The sequence below is a fragment of the Diuraphis noxia genome, unplaced genomic scaffold (assembly GCF_037042655.1).
Source record: "Diuraphis noxia isolate RWA-SAM2 unplaced genomic scaffold, SU_Dnox_SAM2 contig0005, whole genome shotgun sequence".
NCBI lineage: Eukaryota > Metazoa > Arthropoda > Insecta > Hemiptera > Aphididae > Diuraphis > Diuraphis noxia.
Genome location: NW_028301715.1, coordinates 41069406 through 41090910, shown reverse-complemented (window position 1 = coordinate 41090910; position 21505 = coordinate 41069406). Strand labels below are relative to the sequence as shown.

General features: G+C 33.6%; 2 protein-coding genes across 4 annotated transcripts; one reads left to right on the top strand and one right to left on the bottom strand.

Moving 5' to 3' along the window:
* The first annotated feature begins 4254 nt into the window (after positions 1-4254).
* Positions 4255-18391, top strand: LOC107173435 (uncharacterized). Of its 3 annotated transcripts, XM_089228400.1 has the most exons (8): positions 4283-5060; positions 5173-5405; positions 5545-5717; positions 5803-6297; positions 6776-7039; positions 11977-12103; positions 14567-14746; positions 15394-18391. In XM_089228400.1, exons 4-8 carry the CDS (start codon positions 6204-6206, stop codon positions 16397-16399), a joined length of 1671 nt encoding a protein of 556 aa, XP_089084526.1. In that variant the 5' UTR covers positions 4283-5060; positions 5173-5405; positions 5545-5717; positions 5803-6203; the 3' UTR covers positions 16400-18391. The 3 variants fall into 3 exon arrangements, with proteins under 3 accessions (XP_089084527.1, XP_089084526.1, XP_089084525.1); XM_089228399.1 differs by having other exon boundaries at positions 5173-5717; XM_089228401.1 differs by lacking the exon at positions 14567-14746 and having other exon boundaries at positions 4255-5060; positions 5173-5717.
* A 601-nt stretch (positions 18392-18992) lies between these two features.
* On the bottom strand, positions 18993-21072 carry LOC107173451 (uncharacterized). Its single transcript, XM_015523994.2, has 3 exons — positions 20748-21072; positions 20391-20630; positions 18993-19688 (listed from the first exon to the last, which is right to left on the bottom strand). The coding sequence occupies exons 1-3, from the start codon at positions 20802-20804 to the stop codon at positions 19449-19451; spliced, it is 537 nt and encodes a 178-aa protein (XP_015379480.2). The 5' UTR covers positions 20805-21072; the 3' UTR covers positions 18993-19448.
* Between the last annotated feature and the right edge of the window lie 433 nt (positions 21073-21505).

The window sequence follows — 21505 nt, the reverse complement described above, 5'->3', positions numbered from 1 at the left end:
AATATACTTTTTTTTAATTTTGATAGGAAATATCCGCAAAAATCATCAATTTTAAAAAACATAACAATGATTTTCGTAAATTTTACGGATTATTTAGTGATGCTACTTTTTGTCCTTTTTCGTATATTCAAAATGATGAATTTACAATAAAAATAATATTTAACTCAATATTTCTGTAGGTATTTAGTAAAATCACTGTGTATTGTATGTTTTTCGATCATTACGACGTCTTAACGTCTATATCGGGTTAGTCTTATAAATTGTTTTGTAGTATTATTATACCTACTCTCACGAATTATATAGGTAACTTATAATAAAGTTACGCTAAACCTCGACAAATCGAGTATGATGGATCACGACGAGCAAACACTGTTTCATATTATATTTTGTATACATTCGCGGATCGAATCTTTTCTCGTTTCACGACCGTCTATGACAATGCACATGCAGCTACACCATCGCAACTTGCACTATCAGCACCGGCGCATGGTCAAGCAGTACACGGGCGACTATGCGAGTGCGTGGACGACGGGCTGGACAGCGGTAGCGAAGCGGATGCAATGGAGACGTCGTCGGATTCCCTGACCGTGGACGGCGGCAAGAGTTAGACAGTTTATCGACGACGTCGCGCGGGAGGCACCAGGAGAGGGTGTCGCTGCTGGCGCAGAGCCTCAACGGTTACGTGATTGCGAGCGTGATTGTTAACGAGCTGAACGCGTACAGCGTCAAGGTACCAACGGACGATCAGTACCTGTTGGCCGGTGGTGGAGTGGCGATCATCGCGGCGGTCAACTACATCAAGTCAGTGCTGGCGCGGACGCTAGGTAGCGGTTCCTGTTCGTCAAAGTCATTCAGCAGTTGCGATCTGTGGCGGACTACCAGCGGCGGTGCGGTCGACCACATGCAGCTGCAGAACCACAACTTGCACCACCAGCATCAGCACTTCAGTAACCTACACAGGCGCCCGTGTTCCGGTTGCAGTCGTTGCTGCGAGGGATGTCAGTACGCCGTTACACGACACTGCACGTTGGCCAGCCTGTACGAGGAGTCACAGCCCAAGAAGAAGCAGCAGCAAGAGCAGCGCCGGCGGCAGAGGCGAGATAAGCGGTACAATCGGCGGTCCGGTAAGCAGCATACGTCGTCCCGATACAAGACCGTGGCCGGCGCGCTGCAATTGCTGTCCGATCCGCTGTTTATCGTCATACTCGTGTCCAACGCCACGACCACGGCCATCGGGTACACGAACTCTGCCATCATGTTGCCGTCATATGCCATCAGCATCGGCCACGACAAGAGCAGCTCGCAGTACCTACTGTCCGTGGTGGCCGTGCTCGACCTCGTAGGCTGAGTGGGTGGAAGCACTGCTGTCCGACTGGGAGCAACTGAACAATTTGTACCTACTACTACCTGAGCGGACTCATCCTGTCCGGCATTGCGCTGTTCACCGTTCACCGACAACTACCCGACAGCTAGAGCTACCATATTTTATTTTATTTGAACCGGAACAAACATTTTTTGAATAATTTTTTATGGGAAACATCATAAGGATCCTATACGGTTAACTATCAGTTTTAGGCGTTTTAGCATCGTATATTTTCGTAAATTGAATTTGTATAACACACTCGACGACCAGCATTGATCAACGAATTGCATTTTAAAGGTAAAAAGTAAAATCAAACTTAATGTGAAAGAGGTAATCAACTAAATTAACAAATATAATATCATGGAAGAGCAATGAATAAAATTGTTGTAACCAATTTGGGAAAGTGATTTATAAGATATAAGATTTACCAGTCAGTCAAATAATCAATTTGATTATTTTCATTACTATTTTATCTTTAAAAACAACATTATTTTTCTACAAGACATTTTTAGGAAATGAGCATAATATGTTAGCATAAACTATAAAATTATTGAAGTTTAATATGTATTATGGGACAATTAATAACAATCACGATATACTCTACAGGAACACCAGGACGATAAGATAATTAAAACTGGTAGAGAACCAGCCAAACATGAGCGTATAATCTTAATTACATATTACAATATACGTTTACATAATTAAAAGGTACATTATATAAATATTAATTAGTCGTTTATCATCACCGCGTTGGCCGGCATTACATGCTAAAATTTTCTTACATCACATCAAATTAAAGTCATTACTTTATAATACATTGACTTTTTAAAACCGTCTGATTATGTTATGATCGCTACTGAGATTCCTAGAAGTGTTCTAATGCCCATACACGCATGCACAAGTCAATGAATACTAAGAAAATACTTTTGCTCCGGCTGTAAGGCAGAATTTGCTGCAAACAGTAGCAAAAGATAAATAAAAATTCACCTTGTTTCAATCGACTTATATTAATTTTAAAAAGATGATTGTATTCGTTAGTCTCTTTACTAGGGTTTCTCGGAAATAGATTTACGGCTTTATTTTTAGTTGATTAAGTATGATGCACATGCAGTAAGCTTATAGTTTCCTCAAAATAATCATATACTTGACTTAATTGTAGATAGCGACAAAATGATTAATGAAGCATTTAAGCATCCACTTTCGAGCAAACTTAGAAAAGAGGAATACTAACCAAATTCAAATTTCAAAATTTAAATCGAGTTGTCAGACGTATGTTTTTAATTTTTTTTTTTTTTTTTTTTTTTTTTTTATTAACATAAAGGCTTCAATTACTAGGATTATTAGCCTATAATTACAAAATGATAGTTATACAATATAAAAGTTGACATTGTCTTTATAGATTATCTTATTATTATTATTATACAATGTAAAATATTCTAATATTTACAGTTTTTTGTCTATATCTATTTGTTTGAAAAATTTAAGAATGTTGTCGGAGTTATGTTGATTGAGAGCTTCTTCGATTGACTTTGGATTGTTGAGAATAAAACGTGCGGTTGAAAATGTGGGGCAATCCATAACGATGTGTTCAATTGTAAGGTGGGTGTTGCATGAGTCGCACATTGGTTTAGGTTCCTTGGTGATTAAGTAGGAGTGGGTGATATTGGAGTGGCCTATTCTAGCTCTGTTGATAATTATTTGTTCTCTCCTAGATGCATTTTCAGGGTATGGCCATTTTGTAATTGTTTTTTTGATGTTCCTTAGTTTGTTACTGGTTGGAGTGTCGTCCCAGTGGGTTTGCCATGATGCGAGTATACGTTTTTGAGCTTCGTTTATTAGGTCATTGGAGGTGTTTTTGGAAATGGAGGTGGTAGATGCTGAGGTGACCGCTTCATCGGCCATTGTGTCCGCTTTCTCGTTCCCAGGGATACCTACGTGTGATGGGACCCACATGAAATTGATTTTGATTTTCGATGATGCGATACATTCTTTGGTGAGTTGAATAAGTTCGTTCTGAGGGTATTGTTCTTGAAGTGATGTGAGTGCACTGAAAGAGTCGCTTATTATGAGAGAGGAGGAGATGTGGGAAGTGGCTACATGTTGTACTGCCGTGTATATCGCATATAATTCCGCCGTATATATGCTAGTGAATGACGGAAGTCGGAATTTTATGACTTCAGTACCATCTACTATTGCAAAGCCGGTTCCGTTTGAGCTTTTTGAAGCGTCAGTATAAATGAGCACGTCGTCGTAGTAGTATAAATCGATTAATTCGTGAAAATGAGATACAATGATTGAGTTTTCAGTTGAGTTTTTTTTGAACTTGAGAAGTTCGGTATTTATATTAGGGGACCAATTCCACGGTGCACATGAGGAGATGGGGATTTTGTTGATTTAATTTTCTTATTCCGCTTATTGAGCTTAGTGTATATGAAAAAAATAAATAGTTGCTCCAGCTCCCTTAAGAGACTACATCGAGTATACATAAATTGTATTTTGCTAATGAATTTTGATTTGATTCAATATACATATGTAATGTATATTTGATTATATTTTTTATTAATTTAAATTATATTCTGACCATTAAATGTTTTCCACACAAACAAATTTTCATCATATTATATTATTATGATTATTAATCTTATTATTAGTTGTTTAATAAGCCCTGATTTATAAACACGAGCAACTCTCAAAATACCGGGACACAAATATTAAAGAGATCCGCCATCTACGGCCTATGACCTCCAACACCTAAGCAATTACATACATTATGTCAGAGATGGCGAACCTGTTACACGCGGACACTTTTCAAGCGACACGCGTATACAAGCAATATTTGGTAAATTGTTATTTTATTATTTTATTTTATTAATTCACCTGAAACAAAATTATTTTCACGGTTATAGTTATCGAAATTTGTACTTCGTATAATTTGATTTTATTCGTATTTCAATCGCCTACGAAAAATATTATAATATCTATTTTCGGATAATTTAAACAGCACCGGTGGGAGTGGGCGAGATGTGTCGTTTATTTTTATCACCCCTGTTATGGACCTACACAAGACGTGCATACGAGTGTGTTATGATTCTCACACCTATAAATACGGATGTGGCCAATACACGTCCACCTTGGCTGGGACCTGCAGCAACGTCGCCGCTGCCGTGTGTCGTCACTCGAACGCGTGCGACCGTGATCAACATCCGGAATTGGTTTTGCGTTGTACTAATATGATAATAATTTACCTATTTATATGATACACTCTGTACCTAACATAACTCTAAATTCTTTTCGATATAATAATAACCATCAGGATTCAGGATAAATCATCGAAGAATTTGTTTTATCAACTGTCAACGAACTACTGCGTGGTGAAGTGATATTGTCTAATCCGAATTTGTATTTTATATATTATGAAGTATTATTTTTTTATCGTGTCGCCAGTAAATAATCATAAAATTGATTATACTTTACAAAAAAGTCCCGCGGTCATCGTTTTTCAGATAATAAATAACAATAAAAAAAAAACTACGCACAAGTGTATACACGATACAATCATTATCATACATGTATAAAATATGTTGTGTTAGAGTGTGCTATTAATAATACGATAAATAATAATATAATATTGATCGATCGAAACAGCGTGTATGGTGTACGGTCGCAGATCAAGAGGAGTGTATAAACAAACGAAGAGGTGAGCAAAGAGCAATGAAATATATTGTAAATAATTTGAATTATATTGAGTGCGATTAAAAAATTAAAATTGATACATTATACATAATAAACGTTATTATGTTACTGTGTAGTTTGTCGGCGTTATCGGCGTGTACGCATGCTGAAAGTTAAGTGATTACTGATGATGAACACCGCTGTAGCAGTTGGGTGGGTGTCATTCGATTACGCGTGCCGCTCGCAAACGGAATTCCACATGTTAGAATATTATATTATATTTTGACGAATAGTTTATAGGAACAACGCGGCAGTTACACGCGTCACTTATTGCGGTGAAGACGGACGCCGCGAAACGAATGTGTTACACGTAATAACTAATAATTATTTTAATTTTAAAATCGAACCACGAGAATGGTCCTATGACACACATACGTGACGATTAAAATATTACGATTGCAGTAGTATTATATTATTATAATTTATAATACGTAATATCGTGTTCATAGAATATAGACACCTGTTGATGAGCGCCTAATCCTTACATCGGATTCGCGAGAGCGTCTCTATCAAAAGGAATAAAAGAAAGAAAAAACCGCGTCGATGATAGGAACACATGGTATTTTACGGCATACATTGTACATTTACGGATTTACGATATTATAATTATTATAATACTCACGTACGTATAATACAATCATTATGATAATTAAAAATAATAATTAAGTAGCGCAATACTTACATAACATTTGATATTATATGTACAGGCCGTGATGGTAAGACACCATAAAAACATAACATGCATAAATCGATCGTGTAATACTCGCAATCGCAGTCAGCTTCCGGACTCGCGATTGTTTATCGCTACAGATGTGTCGGCCGGTATGTGCACACACGCATCGCCGGACCAGGCGTATCAGTCGCGTTCGATAGGTCGTTCAGGTAGCAATAATAATATAACCGCCACGGGCGCATCATGCCACCGCCGCCGCCGCCGTCTTCCGAGTGATATATAATATTATAATAACGTAAAATGTATGCAACAGTATCATGCGATGCTTTATACTTCCGATACACCGTCCGGCTGATAGTATAATAATATAACAATACCGTGGCAGTTCTGCATTGACCTACACACACCGGATTATTTGATATACCGTATACGGAAATGGCCAACGAAACGAAGGCGAGCTGCAGAGATCCGGCGACCGAACACCCGAAATCCGAACCTGACGAATCATCGTACATGCTCCGAGACAAAAGTGCGTACTTATACTATGCAATATTACGTTATGTATATTATTTATTATTATTCACCGCCTATATACAGGTACCTTATATATAAATGACTATATCGTCGGTTTTAATTTCCTAGACAAGCCGAAACGGATGTTTTCCCACGCATAGCCAGTAGGGGTAGGGTAGTGGGGTGTTTTAATTTTATAATTAAATATTGCATGTGAAGGGCTTTACAGACTCTCCATTGAAGTCATCAAGTTGTGAAGCTTCATATAATATATCATAAAATATAGAACCATAATATTACGATGACCATCACGCGAAATCTGAATCATATGGTATACATACATTTTTTTAATTATACGGCCAATGTGGGAAGTGTTTAAATATCCAAAACATCCACTTTGCCACACCGGTACATGCAGTTTTCACGTATCCGGTGTCGTATCATTCATTTGATATTTATTTATTTTTTTTTTCGTATTTTTCGTGGTGCCGCAGAACCGTCGCCGTCGATACACCGCGATCAACAACACCAACACATGTGGCAGGAACGTCAACACCGGGTATTCGACGAAAGCTGGGCTTGGTACGTGGTGGGCGGGTGCGCGTTTGCCAACTTCCTGTTGCCCGGCATGCTGAGATCCTTCGGGCCGGACGTCCTGGATGGGTTCGTCGAGGTCCACGAGCTGGAGTTCCCGAACCGGTCCGTCTTCAGTTGTAGGTGGATACCAGCCACGTTCAACCTGACATTTTTCATTGCGGGTAAGTGCCAAAAACGATGACATAATAGTAATAATAAAATATATTATGCCAAATGAGCGCTTGTATAAGTTCCACCACCACGATATTCAAGTAAAGTCGATAATAATGTCGAATTTATGACATTTAATTTCCACCGATATTTCATAAAAATCGATTCCGAATTTGTATGCACAATATTATACGCGTATGTGTATACAATAAAAAACAATTATTAATTGAAACTAAATTTGTCAAATAAAATATTATTTTAGGTATAATGTTAGACTCGGGAAGATTTAGTATTACGCTTTATCACAACGTAACGACAAATTTAATAACTGTTACTTGTTAGTATTAGATAGTACATTAGATACTATCGTAATATACACGATGATAAACACAAAATCAAACATTTATTTTAAGCAATATAAATAATAGTCTATGACATTGAACGCGTAATACATAATTTTAGCATGAAATCAGCGAAAAAAATGAGTCATTGTAATCAAAAATTGTATTTAAACTTATAATTTTAAATTGATAAAATTGATCAGTAAACAATACGATTAAAATTTATATAACAGGTCAAGAGTTGATCGGTACCATACTACTATTTAATGGAATTTCCACAAGTAAAAATTCGTAATAGTGGAACCCAGCCGGCTATAGGGGATCCGACAGATTATTATTAGAGATTCTGTGTAGGTATCTACATAAGCTACCTAAACATCAAGTGTACATCGCAATTTTTGTAAGCTTTCAGATAAAGTCGAATAATTGTTATGTAAAATATTGTTATAATATTATTGTTAATACTATATTATGTTATTTGTTTCGCTATACGCCTATAATAATACGCACAACGCATATAGAACAATAATATTTCGTATATTGTTAATGTGGCGGTGTGTTATCGCCACAGACCTATAAAGGAATGGACTGATAACAGCAGCTAGCGAGAGAAGTCCGGGAACGGCGGGAACCAATATCACTAGAAAAAGAATAGATAGCGTACACATTTATTTAAGATCATAAATATATGCCGCGGGAAATAAATTGTCAGAAGAGAGGAAGAAGTTCAACAACAATAAGATAACAACATGTTTAGAAAAAGATAACATTATAATATGCACTTTAGGTCTCGTTGCTATTACAATTATTACATATTCTGCACTGTATCTTTATAACAATGTTTAGTGACTTTGGCAACCTTTATAGGCGGGGTATGAGGAAATGTGCATGCCAATTTATCAACACCCGCGTGGCTGCGTCTATAATTTATGGTCATCACACTTTCGGACCGTTGCGATATAATAATACATTGTACGCCCATATAGTTTGGGTAATCGTTCCTATATCTATATGTATATAATTTGCCTATTTACCCACAGCAAATAATATCAAGTCCGCAATACTGCACTCGCGGTATCTATATATGTATAATACTAGTATAATAAATTAGTATAAATTAATAATACTGAATCGGTAAATCATACCTATCTATAGTTACTAGTTAGTGACTATAATATAGTGAGTCACGTGTTGCCCGGCGCACATTTCCATCGCAAACGTCAGGATTTTTTTTCCATTATGTACGCATGATACATTGATTGATACTATATCTAACATTTTGGCGCCGTCGAGTATCTAATATCTATGCTCAGTGTGTGTGTGTCGTGTGTGTGTGCACGCGCTAAACACTTGTGATTTATGACGCGTGCCAGAAAATCCAAATGTAGTCGCCGCTCCTGCCCCCGACCGCACAAACCGTCACGACTTTTTTATTAATTATTGTACGACGAAACAATCGACCCGGAAACCGACGATGCAGCAGTCGATATTGTATAGCATGCCGATCGAATGTTCCGTCCAGGAAATATTATTAAGAAGAGACCTTATAATATTATAACTAAACGTACGAGTACATACAAAGCTACTGCGTAAGAATCGTACACGTCAACACGTGTTTGGTTTTTTGACGACTGCAGACACCAGTCGTGCCTTCGGACGTGATTTCGACCCCTCAGCAAAAAAACCATCTATTTTTTTTCTCGAATCTGGTCACGGATTTTGACCGCATATATTTCTTTCCTAAAACGACATCTGAAAAAACGTGTCTGCAGGCTTTGCACACGATATTATTGTGAGGACATCGGACATTCGGACACACGTAATCTATATTTTAAAACATATTTTACTCCGATAATGCGATATTTAAACTTATGATAGTATATTTTTTACAGACATAATAATTGATAAGCGTAATATTATATAATATACATAACAGTTATCCAAAAATATTTAATCAATATGCACTACAAACATTTGTTTTGTCATGCCGGTATTTGTAGAAAAAAAATATACCAATATAATATATTATTTATTTGTTAAGGTTATCAGTTATTCTGTTTTACGAAATATTATTTTAAATGTATTATAGTTAATGGTTATTACATTATAAAACATGATATTCTATCGTAAACGTATACATTGTTATTATTATATAGGTGTTAATGTATTTTACTATAAGGAGTGATTTTTTTATCGGTTAACACTATTTATCTTGATAGTGAATTGAAGTTTTTGGAATTGAATAAATCAATTAATAAACTAGCTATTTCAGATAGTTATTGTACATAGAAATCAAATTTCGAACGAAAATAACTATTTAGAAACTGTGACTTTGGTAAAATAGTGTTTGAATACTATACGAACGGAATATAACAAAGTACGGATATCTTACAAAATGTTTGGTGTACACTATTCTGCTCAATTAAACTTTAAATACACACTTATTTATTAATTAATCAGTCTTTCAATGTCTAATTAATATACATTAAAATTCTTTGTATAATTATCTGTATAATGTTGTAATCGATTAAAACGTTAAAACTATTTTAAAAAAAATATTTACAATACGTTAAGAGCATCGTTAAATAACTATTAAATATTAGGTATTTAGCCATTGTTAAGAGCATCATGTCAGTGCATTATTTGTTATCTATATACTAATCTCTCTCTCACTCAACCATTCTGATACTATAGTACACATATACCACATTTTTGTTAGTAAAACCAGACTGGTGTTGTTAAAGCTGACCTTGATTATCAAATTTAATGTTTCAAACGTTATCTGTATTTTTGTATAGTAGTATTTTTAAATACTTATAACTTGCAGCGTGGAAAAAATGAAATGTATAGTTAAAAAACCACCGTACAAACACATAGATAATTTTATAAGCTTTATGTTGGATAATAGGTCAATCCACTCTATAATATTTGAGCTACAAATACAAGGTCAATTTTGCTAAACAATATTGTGTTAGTGGGTTGGAGAAATAAAACAAACAATGCACTAACATTCTTAAGTATTTTTGTGATAATCAGTGCTTACTGTTATAAAAATCCTGTATAATAAATATGTATATGTATCAAGTATATAAATTTAAATTTCATTAAAATGTTTTATTGCTAAAAACAAGTCTCTGTCACATTCCCTAGTCGAAATTCCTCCATTCGAATGGAATATAATAATTTAAAGATATAGTATGATTGCGCAGCAACCTCCCTTGCCCCGCGCTTCCATTAGCAACGGTATTCAATTATATAAAATATTACCAAACACATACACTCACTACTGACTATAAATAAATTCATTTTTACATCACGTGGTTGATAAACTCCAACCATATTTCTTCTAATATACCGGTAACTCTGACACCCTCGCCCCAAAACTATTTTAAGCGGATCCTTTTTTATCCTGCAGACTATTACAAACGATCGTTTGCACCCATATATATATATTTTTTTAATGTACAATATTATATTTAGAACTTTTTAATTTTAGAATCACCTTCTACTATAGTACACCAAAATGTGTTAGACTCGCTTTACATACGATATTATTACGTGCATCAAAATATATTATAGTCATAGGCGTAACTATAGGATTTAAAAGTTACGTATACAGTGGCTAAAGAGCCCTGGAAAATCAAAGTCCAAAATAACCCATAATATGCTAATTTCCTACATATTATAGGCCCCCATTTTATTCACGAATTTCATTGTAGACTATAAAGTTTAATGTATTAATAGGTACTAGGGAATCCTGCTGTTATGTAAAAGTTGAAAACAAACCACAGAGTAAAAGCACCTCTCACCTCGTTTATCAAAATAATTACTAATAGCAATAGATCAAAAAGTTAATAAAATATCATTATCATATAACTATCTTTTTATATATTTATTATAACCTGCAGATCGTTGTATATCTGTTTTGGATCATATATAGTTGACTTGATGTGTGTTTTGATTCCTCTTACAAGATACATAAATGGAACAACCTATATAATATTATACCTGTTATATAATTTAACGTGTCCTGACTGACTGATCAACATAGAGCATAAACTATATGATAGCTAGAGATATTATATTTACACCTTTGTACCACCACATTAAAGTGTACTAAAAAACTGGTTTTTTTCGCAGTTTAAAAATGTTCTCACCCGAGGTTGACGAAAGAAATCGAAATTAGTATTTATTTATTTGTTTTTTGTATCTAAATAAATGACTACTATTGGTTACATGAGATAAAAGTAAAATCCTGTATCAAATCGTCGCGATTGTGGCCTCATACATATAGGTAATATCATTATTAAATATTTTACAAATTTAACATTTTGTTCGATAAATTGATATGGATTTAACTGGCAATAAGTGCTAAAAAGCAAAAACGTATAGGGAAGGTTAAAACCTTGCTTAAAACGTATATAAAAGGATGAAACGAGGCTATGTCCTCCCCACCTATAGTTATCTTGATGCATCAAGTATATATGTATATATATAGCTATATTATAATGTGTTTGTATTTGTTTTCAGTGCGATTCATCTGCTTATAAATTTTAATATAATAATAATGATAATAATTTACAATGGACATTTTTCGGTGATTTCAGGGTCGCTGTCCTGTCTACTGTGCAAAATGATTTCGCACCAAGCGGTAACGTTCTGTGGCGGACTTTTAGCTTCCGCTGGTATGATGTTCTGTTCGTTCGCTAACTCCATATCGCATCTGTACATAAGGTATGTGTAATGGGGAGGAATTTATTTTATTTAACCGTAGGAGATACGTATGATATATGTTATGGGCAATGTGCAGTACACTGCTCGAACATTATGGGTAGGTATCTACTGCACAACTGTTCCATTTTGACGGGCAATGTAGTAAAATTATACACATTAGAATGTTGCCTGGTCTAGCTAGGTCATTAAATCAATGTATAATATAGTTATGTGATTATGTCAACTGTTTTGCTTTATTTAATAGTATTATTTATAATGTTTATAGTAATTTTTAATAACAAGTGTATTTGGACGTTTTCCCCTGAATCAATTTGTATTTTATTATTTTATATAACGAAAACTGGTATATGTAGAACAAACAATATTTTGGAACGGTGGAAATATAAATCATTCACAATATATGCGGCTTTTTATTGAAGCTATACGCCAGATGGCAACTCAAGTGCACATCTCTACAAATTTTTAATTATAGGACAGGAGCTTTCAATAATAACTTGGGTACCTACTGATGATAATATGTTAAAAAAGTTGTATGAAAGTTTTTCAAATGAAAAAAATTAAGTTCTGTGAGAATATCTTCCAATAATTAAAAATATTAGTCAAGTATTTTTGATTTTTATTATTTAATTTTGTATTTTTAATATTTATACTAGTGAGTTTTGACTTTTGTATTAGTATTAGTATTATTATGAATTATTTTATTCAAACTCGAATTATATTTATGCATTAATTTAACGATTTGTACATTTATTAATTCGCATTGTATATTATATTGTTTGATTTTTTGTCCAGGGAAAAATTTTCTTGATTGAGGAGGAAACGTCCAATGAATCTTGATGAGGCACATTGAGGGGGGCTAAATTCAGTAAAATGTACATGTCAGATAATTTATTTATTTTTATTTACGATTTTCTATTTTTTATTATAGATTATGTAAATTGATCTTCTGTTTTAATTTAGTTTAAATTTTTACAAAATACTCAAGTATAAATGACTATACGAACTGCACAAATAGTATATACATATAAATTATAATCTATATACTAATCATTTGATGATTTCAACAATGTAATTATTGTGGGTACAAAATCTTAAATTCTTCAATACAAATATATATATAATTAAAAAACATATTATAATAGTTAAAACCGGTCATTAAAATGTGCGATTTTTTAAATTTATTTTGATAGTAAATTATATTAATTGTGTAGACGATTTTGAAACCGCAATAGTTGACCGGATGATATCGAGACTTTGATATTATTTAGTAGCATATATTTGTGTGTATTTGAAATAGAAACACAGAAAAATTCATTGTGCCTAGTTGTCTATAATTACTTTATAAATGACGGCTCTAAATATTGACAAGAAACACTGAATATGTATTTATTTAAAGTTTATAATTTATTCAAAAGTCAACATATTTTTTATTATTTTTAGGTTTCTAAACATTATATAAAACTTTCCTATATGTTAAACACACTTTTTCCCTGGCGGAGCCAAATAGACAGTGTTTTAATGAATTGGCCAAAAAAACTGAGACTAAACATACTAAAGGTATACCTGCAATAACGGTGTCGTGATTTATCTATTTTACCGATAAATATTTGTACGCTTACAAAAAAAATACTGAAAATAAAAAACTTAAAAATTGATAAAAATTTTTTTTGAAATATTCAATATAGCCAATTTGTAAATCTGATTTTTAGAAAAATGTATATGGTAAAAACACTTATTTAAGTCAAATGGCTGATTTTTTACAATTTTTTTAAATATCAATATTTTCGTTAAGTAAATTACGATCTAGTTTATGTTAGAAACCTTGTAATTTCAAATATAATAAAGTTTTTTAAAAATATTTTATAAGAACATTTTTAAATAAGTGCATGTTAAAATCTAATTATTTTTTTATTGTATTTATTTTAATAATATGTGATGTATAAACTATAAATTATTATAATTTATCTAACGAAAATATTGATATTTAAAAAAATTGTAAAAAATCAGACTTTTGACTTAAATAAGTGTTTTTACCAAATAAATTTTTCTGAAAATCAATTTTACAAATTGGCTATATTGAATATTTCGAAGAAAAAAAATTTATCAATTTTTAAGTTTTTTATTTTCAGTATTAAAAAATAAAAATGTATTCTAAAAATGTAGCGCAAGTTTATATGGATTATATTTAAAAGAAATTTAAAAAAAATATTGATTAGAACAAAAGTTATTTCATTTGTCAAAATGTCAGATCTCTTTGGGTAAAGCACCCTGTATGTCTGTAGTCAACAATTCCTGTCAGTAAGTTGTCACCTGTGAGTCAAGTCCAAATTATTATGAGATCCAAAAAATGAGCGATAACGATAAGCATTAGCGTTACCTATGTTTAATGTTATATTTTAATCTATGATCAATATATTTTGTATGTGCATGATGACCGATGACCATTTTCCCGATTTTTCGCAGCTACGGTGTGATGGTGGGATTTGGTGCAGGCTTGTGTTACTCTGCTGGAATACTGATTGTTAACGAATATTTTGACAAGCACCGAGGACTGGCCAACGGGTTTTCGCTTGCAGGCACCGCGGTCGGCGCACTCGCCATGCCACCGTACCTCGAGTTCTTAACCTTTTCATACGGCTACAGGTATATAATATTCTACTATGATGTTCATTTATATTTTATAAATGAAAAAACTAAAATTAAGTATATTAGGCATGTCTAGGTAAATTAGATTCTATAAATAAAATAAAACTACATTAGGTTGGATGTCTGGTCGTAATAGTCTTATTTTCAATATTTTTGGTGCTTTTTTTAAGTTTTTAAACACATATCAATTCGAATAGGAAATATAATGTTGGATAGACCATGGAAAAAAACTACCAGCACTCGTTAAGTCGTAAACCGATACCAAATAAATAACACCATAAGATCGGTACCTGCTGTGCATGAATTTCTGTGATCTGCCTACAGCCAATCATATTGAATCACTATTGTATTGACTAGTAGGGTTTCGATAATTCGAAATGTTTGCACTTTGAAGTGGTTTTGATTTGTATCTGCAGATAGTATATGACGTATACCTTTATGAGTTTTGATCTAATTCAAAAAATAAATAATTAATCGAATTTTATTTTTACTCCCCTTTATCTTCTGTTTTTCGACACTCGATGAAATACGTTATTATGATTCGTTTGGATTTTTTAATCTTACCAATCGTAACACAAAACGATGACGTTTAACTTACTTCCGCCACCATAGCATGTCGTTAGTATATCGTTTTTTTCCTGCAGAGGTGGCATTCTGATCGTGTCCGGAATGATGTTGAACACATTGGCGTGCTCGATAACCTACAAACCCGCGGTTGATGATGCGGACGGGGCAGTTCAACAGGACGAGGTGACCTGCACGAGGGTGATCGCTATTACGTCGACAACGTCGCCTACGTCGATCAATGCGAGAGCAGTCACGACGACCGCTTTCAGGGCGGCCACGGACCTGTACTACGCCGCGGTGGTGTCGTCACCTTCACCATCGCCGCCGCTATTGAAATCCAAAACCACGGCGGCGTCTTCAACGGACGATGAAGACGAGGACGACGAAGACGACAAACATCTGAAAAACACCCGTTGGCGGCGGTGGCTGAGATGGCGACACCCACAGTTCGGTGGCACGCCGGTCGTTGAGTTTTTGGCCGTATCAGCTGTCCACACGATCAGCCACTTGGCGTACGCTACTGTCGCGCCCGCACGTGCCGCCGCATTACAGCTGGCCGCTGCCGAGGCGGCCGGTCGATTTCTAGCGCCAACAACTTCAGACATGCTGTCACCCGGCGGCTCGGCGTCGATTTACCTGTACGCCTCGGTGGTGGCCGTCGGCGGCGCCGTCCTGCTGATTGGCGCCACCGCTAGTTCGGACGCTGACCCGTTCCAGTGGCCACTGCAGTCAGCAGTGGACGCGCAACGGTCGGCGTTCCTGATCGTGGCTTACGGGTTGGCATCTGGCGCGGCCGTCGGGCTCGAACCGTTAATCGCGGTCCGCGCGCTAGGCCGCGAACAGCTCTCCAATTCCTGTTCCGTCACGCTTCTCGGCAAAGGCGCCGCCCAGCTGGCCGTCGACCTGTTCCTGCGGCGGCCGTCCCCCGGCCGTGGTGGACACTGGCCGCCCATCTCACCATGTATGTTTTATGCGCTTGGATCCGTTTTGGTGGCCACCGCCGGCGCTTGGACAGCCGCGTTCCTTCTCAAGCGTCACTACTCCTCGAAGACCGGATGCAGCCGGTACGTTAGAACCGCTTGACTACAGCGGCCACCACGTCCGCCAGTGGCGAGACCATTGTCGTACTCTATATTGTACATGCATAATAAGCGAAATACCGGAAGGGCATTGCATACTTTAGGGTCGGTAATCTAACTAAGTTTTCACAAAATCACAATCAACCATAAAACCTATATGACGTTGAAACCGTCGTCAACAACGATTTATAGAAGTTCTTAAAATTAAAAAAAAAACTTTGGCGGCGATTAAGTTCAGGGTAGTAATTTTCGAAACCCGTTTAAGCGTAAAATTAACATTTTTGTATATACAAATCTTAACAAAATCGAAGGTTATCGTGCTGTGGTTTTTTTCCCTAAGTTTCTGTTTCTTTAGCAATTCGAAAACGCTGCAATTTCACTCGAAAGACACACGTCGTGAGTCTAAGTTGAGTAGGTATGAGAGTGTTTTTTCCACGAATTATTAACTTAAGACAAACGATTATTGATGCAAGTCTGCAACATGTTGGTAGGTGTATTATGTGAAGGTTATTGATCACATGATTTCAGATTTTATATTCAGAGGTCAAAATCATACCAAAATAGTTAGTTAGGTATGACTTTTAAGAGGACTTGAGAGTAGTTGAGTGTAGGCAGTTGGCAATTTATATTCCAATAGTTCAATGTTTAACATCTTAGAAAATTAAGAACGGGAAAAAATTATAATAGGTATAGATACATAATTATTAATTTTTCATGGAAATGTATCAATGATTACAATATTTCCGTATTAGTAGGTAAACTAATGACAAAAAAGTTTCTTATAGTAAGTACTTGAGACTTGACCACATTTGATAGTTTCGTTAACACGGAATTTACTCTCGAAACATCTCTAAAATCCTAAAAATCTGAACAAAACTAATAACAGACATGTACCTGTCCTACCTAGCTACCTACCTAATAAAAATAAATAAAATAATACAATATACGTAAAAATCAGAATGACGACCATAATATTATCTAGTCATTATAACTATCGTAAAAATGTAAATATCATTATTCCTGTTTGCGATGAATAGTTAGGTACAAAGTAGGTATATACATTTATAACTGACTTTTCAGATCCATTAAAATAGTCCGAAACAAGAAAAGACGTTTCGATTTCACGTAGGGTACCTACCTACCTAATTGACGTATTAAAAGCTTTCGAATCCAACGACAAGAGTGCTTGATGTAAGTAATAGTAAGTATCTATACTCGTTGTGACTCACGGGTCGTATAGGCGCAATCTTATACGTTTTGAGCACTAAGTTTCGATAAGAATTTATTTTTCTTAAGCTGTGCGTGAATTGACCACGACATTTTAGAGCGATTTTTGGACTTAAATCGTATTAAAAGTGCGTGGACATATTCTGCAGGATTTCCGTTATTAGTAATAACTTATTACTATTGCGATTTTGCTATCGCTGTATATTAAACAATTAATGTTTCCAACACTGTAAGAAATAGGTACATATATCATTTTTATTTTTTTATAATTTTATCTATTACGAAATTGTTTATCGAATTAAGAATTTTGTATACATACTTGTCCTATGTATATATTATATTAGGATCGCATGATTTATGAATCAGGAATGGCCAACATTCTAAGTTACTTACATTAATTTCAAACTTAACATTATGTTCAACAAAGGCCAAAATAAAAATAAAAATATATATTTTTAAATTATATCAAACTAATTAAACTATGAATTAATTAATTATAACTATTAGTTACAAAAATAAGAGCAAAATCATGAAATCCATTACAACTGTTGTTGTATAGTAAAAAGTATTATCAATTATCAATAGTATAATAGTATATAAAACACAAAATAAATTGTAGTCCATCATTGGCCTTTTCTGGCTTATACGATGTATTATTTGTAAAAAGTGTAAACATAATTAATGGTGAAATGTGTTGTACACATACCAAGTACTGATTTTTTTCATTTTTGTATCTGTGTAAAAATAAAAGTGTATTTAATGCCTTCAATGAGATTATTTGTTTTTAGTTGCCTAATATAGGTAACTGTAATACAGACAGTCTTACGAAAAAAAATAATTTATTTAACATTTATATTGCTCTAATTTTTTTTTTTACTGTTTTACTTTATCAGTTTTTAATTATTATCCATTATCCAATATAAATTAATTGAGGGAGGGATTAGTTTTCAGTTAAAAATAACTAAGGTTATGATTCAAATGATAATAACAACACCGTGACTTTCATAAAATTTAAACATATAATTAATTATACTCAGTTCTTTCTTTTGTAAATTTATCTTCAATAAACAATGCCAATAAACACAATATTGATTTACAAACAAATCATGACACATAATAATATAAATTAAAAATAAATGAATATAATAGAAATGAAAAAAAAATGAAAAAAAAATATGACATAATTTAAGTCTTAATAAAATTAAAATACATAGACAAATAAATATTAAGAAAGTGTACAATGTTACAATGTTATCTTGATTAAAACACAAGTAATATAAAACAAACATTAAACACTAATTCGAACACATACTTTTTCGAAATAAAATATTTACAATCGATATGAAATTGTATGAGAGTTAAAATTAAAATATTATTTGTAATGTTATTAACAACTGAATGAAGATATCAAATAGTAAAATGGATAAATTATCCATTCAAAATCACTTTTATAGACATAATGAATTATTTTATTTTACATATAACAGGAATCTTCAAAATAAATAATCACTTATTGAATAATTGAAAATGCATGGCACATTTTTATTTAAAAATATATATTAAATAATAAAAATTTACTAGGAACATAACGTTCCTGTTTCAATAAAAGTATCTTAGGAAGAAATATTTACTTACTTTATAAATCAATCATTCATAATTTCAAATTGCAGGTAAAAATGTGTAAGTTAGAATCTAATTTTGATATTTTGATTATTTCAAATAAACATAGCTCACTTGAAATTTTAATTAAAATTTTTTTAAATGAAATTTATTTAATGTCTTATGGTAAATTTACTAAAAAGTAATAAGTCTTGAAATCAGTTACTTCACGGCCTCCAAGAAGTTAACAATAACTTGTCATTCAATTCAGATAAAATGATAGCACATACTTTTGCTTTTTCATTCTTCATGATAGTATGATATATTTTATCTTCTGGATCTTGCACGACTTTTGTTTTATAATTTTGTTTTAGAGATGCCACACCTTTTTTAGGCTGTGATATCTGTACACCTCGGCGACCTTGAAAATTATCTTTTGGTTTTGCATTTGGTTTTTCAGTACGTTTCTGTAAAAATATTTAAATTAAAGATAAAATTCAATTTTTTTAAATATAATATTATGAATTAAAAATATATTAAATAATAGATGTATGAGTAGGCATAGAAATCCCAAGAAACTTGAATATTTCACAAAAAAATTCATAAAATAAGTTTCTACAGACAAAATTAAAAATGTTATTAATTTTTTTTAATTACTATGAATTTCAAATGTACTTAAAATGTGAACATTTAAACACTAAAAGTTTATTTTTGTGAATACAATTATTAAATATTATTATAAATCATAAAAGGAAACAAATTTTAATGCATTTTTAATGCATAGTTAAATTAAATGGTTGAATTTAGAGTCAATTATATAATACGGTCTATGCAATAAGAACATCGCTATTTTTTAATAGTCATGCATAATTAAAATTGTATATATTATATAATCAATTTCTAATGTTTGACAACAATGTATTTTTCTTTAGGTGTGATAAAAAATATTGATAATAATTATATATTTAAGTTTATTGATAAATATTAACTATAAGCAATATTACAAGGTATAGTACCAGTAATAAAATAATATAATATTTTTAAAAAAATTGGTCAATTAAAAATTTAGCATTTGTCAAATTAAAAATGATAATTATAGAACATCAAAAACAACTAACATAATATACACATGACTCAAAGTGTAAATTTTTTGTGATGAATCAACTTACTCGAGTCTTACGTATGAACGCAGAGGCGTCGTAATAGTTAGGTTTTTCACGGCGTACACGTTCAGTCCTACGGCGGCCGTCTGAACGTGTAGTTGGAGCGGTTGAACCATCTTTGGATTCTTGGACTGACACTACCGTCGCCGCTGCCACCTTGGCTGGGGCGACTTTGGGGGTGATGTCTTTTTTGGACAGGTAAAACGAATGCTTGCATTTGGTACAAGTTTTCACAGCAACAGGGTACTGAAATTAATAATAATTGATGACAACATCAAACAAATAAAATAAATTTAATGGGACAATTGGATGATAACCAACATGGCTATCCATCGCGAGCGGTAATTAATTTTTTTACGTTACCTGTAGGCCACAACCGGGGCAAATTTTTTTCACGGAAACTTTTTTGTGTTTTAACATGTATTGATCTTTTTACGTGAATTTGACGGTGGAAAAACAACCGGCCGGCCCCGGTGTACTTGTGCCGTGGTATGTTAGCAATGACGACCCGGCATCACCAATGACGGTCGACGTGAAATCCAAAAAGTCGGACGAGTGAAGACGTTTATTTTAACTGGAAAATAAAGCAAACATCAAAACAAAATTGATTTATTGCCATTTAAAATCGAAAGGACGACGTCTATCGTCTAGTGCAAACGCTGTCGGTGACCTCTGGTGGATAATACTCCAACTGCCAAGTGGCAAGTACCAGTACGTAATGAACTAATGAGTACAATAATTCGAATTTCCTTATTCAGTGTCCCTCCTCGGTCGTCGTTATCGTGGTATTCTAGCTATTCATCACGTTGGCAACACCCATACGTGCTTATCATTCATTATTCATTTCTTAATCAAATTATTCATCATTCACTATTCACGAATCACGAATTCACTATTCAGACAATTCAGTATTCACTATTCACGAAATCACGACTCATGTGCATAGAGCCATAGACTTAGGTGTGTCGTCACGAGCGCTTTTCCGCAGTAAGGCCAGAGCCTGATTTACCAAATATATGGCCCAGGACAAAATAAAAAATCGGGCCATATATTATACATACATAATAATGTAATATCAATAATATCATATTACATAGTCAGTGTTAGTCACCGTTGGGCCC

What these genes read in the sequence shown, in the direction of transcription:
- LOC107173451 (XM_015523994.2), bottom strand. Translation starts at nt 20,804, where the DNA reads ATGTTAAAACACAAAAAAGTTTCCGTGAAAAAAATTTGCCCCGGTTGT. An exon ending in GCCCCGGTTGTGGCCTACAG is followed by an intron (nt 20,631 to 20,747) that starts GTAACGTAAAAA and finishes TATTAATTTCAG; the next exon opens with TACCCTGTTGCTGTGAAAAC. An exon ending in CGTTCATACGTAAGACTCGA is followed by an intron (nt 19,689 to 20,390) that starts GTAAGTTGATTC and finishes ATATTTTTACAG; the next exon opens with AAACGTACTGAAAAACCAAA.
- LOC107173435 (XM_089228400.1), top strand. Translation starts at nt 6,204, where the DNA reads ATGGCCAACGAAACGAAGGCGAGCTGCAGAGATCCGGCGACCGAACAC. An exon ending in ATATCGCATCTGTACATAAG is followed by an intron (nt 12,104 to 14,566) that starts GTATGTGTAATG and finishes GATTTTTCGCAG; the next exon opens with CTACGGTGTGATGGTGGGAT. An exon ending in ACCTTTTCATACGGCTACAG is followed by an intron (nt 14,747 to 15,393) that starts GTATATAATATT and finishes TTTTTCCTGCAG; the next exon opens with AGGTGGCATTCTGATCGTGT.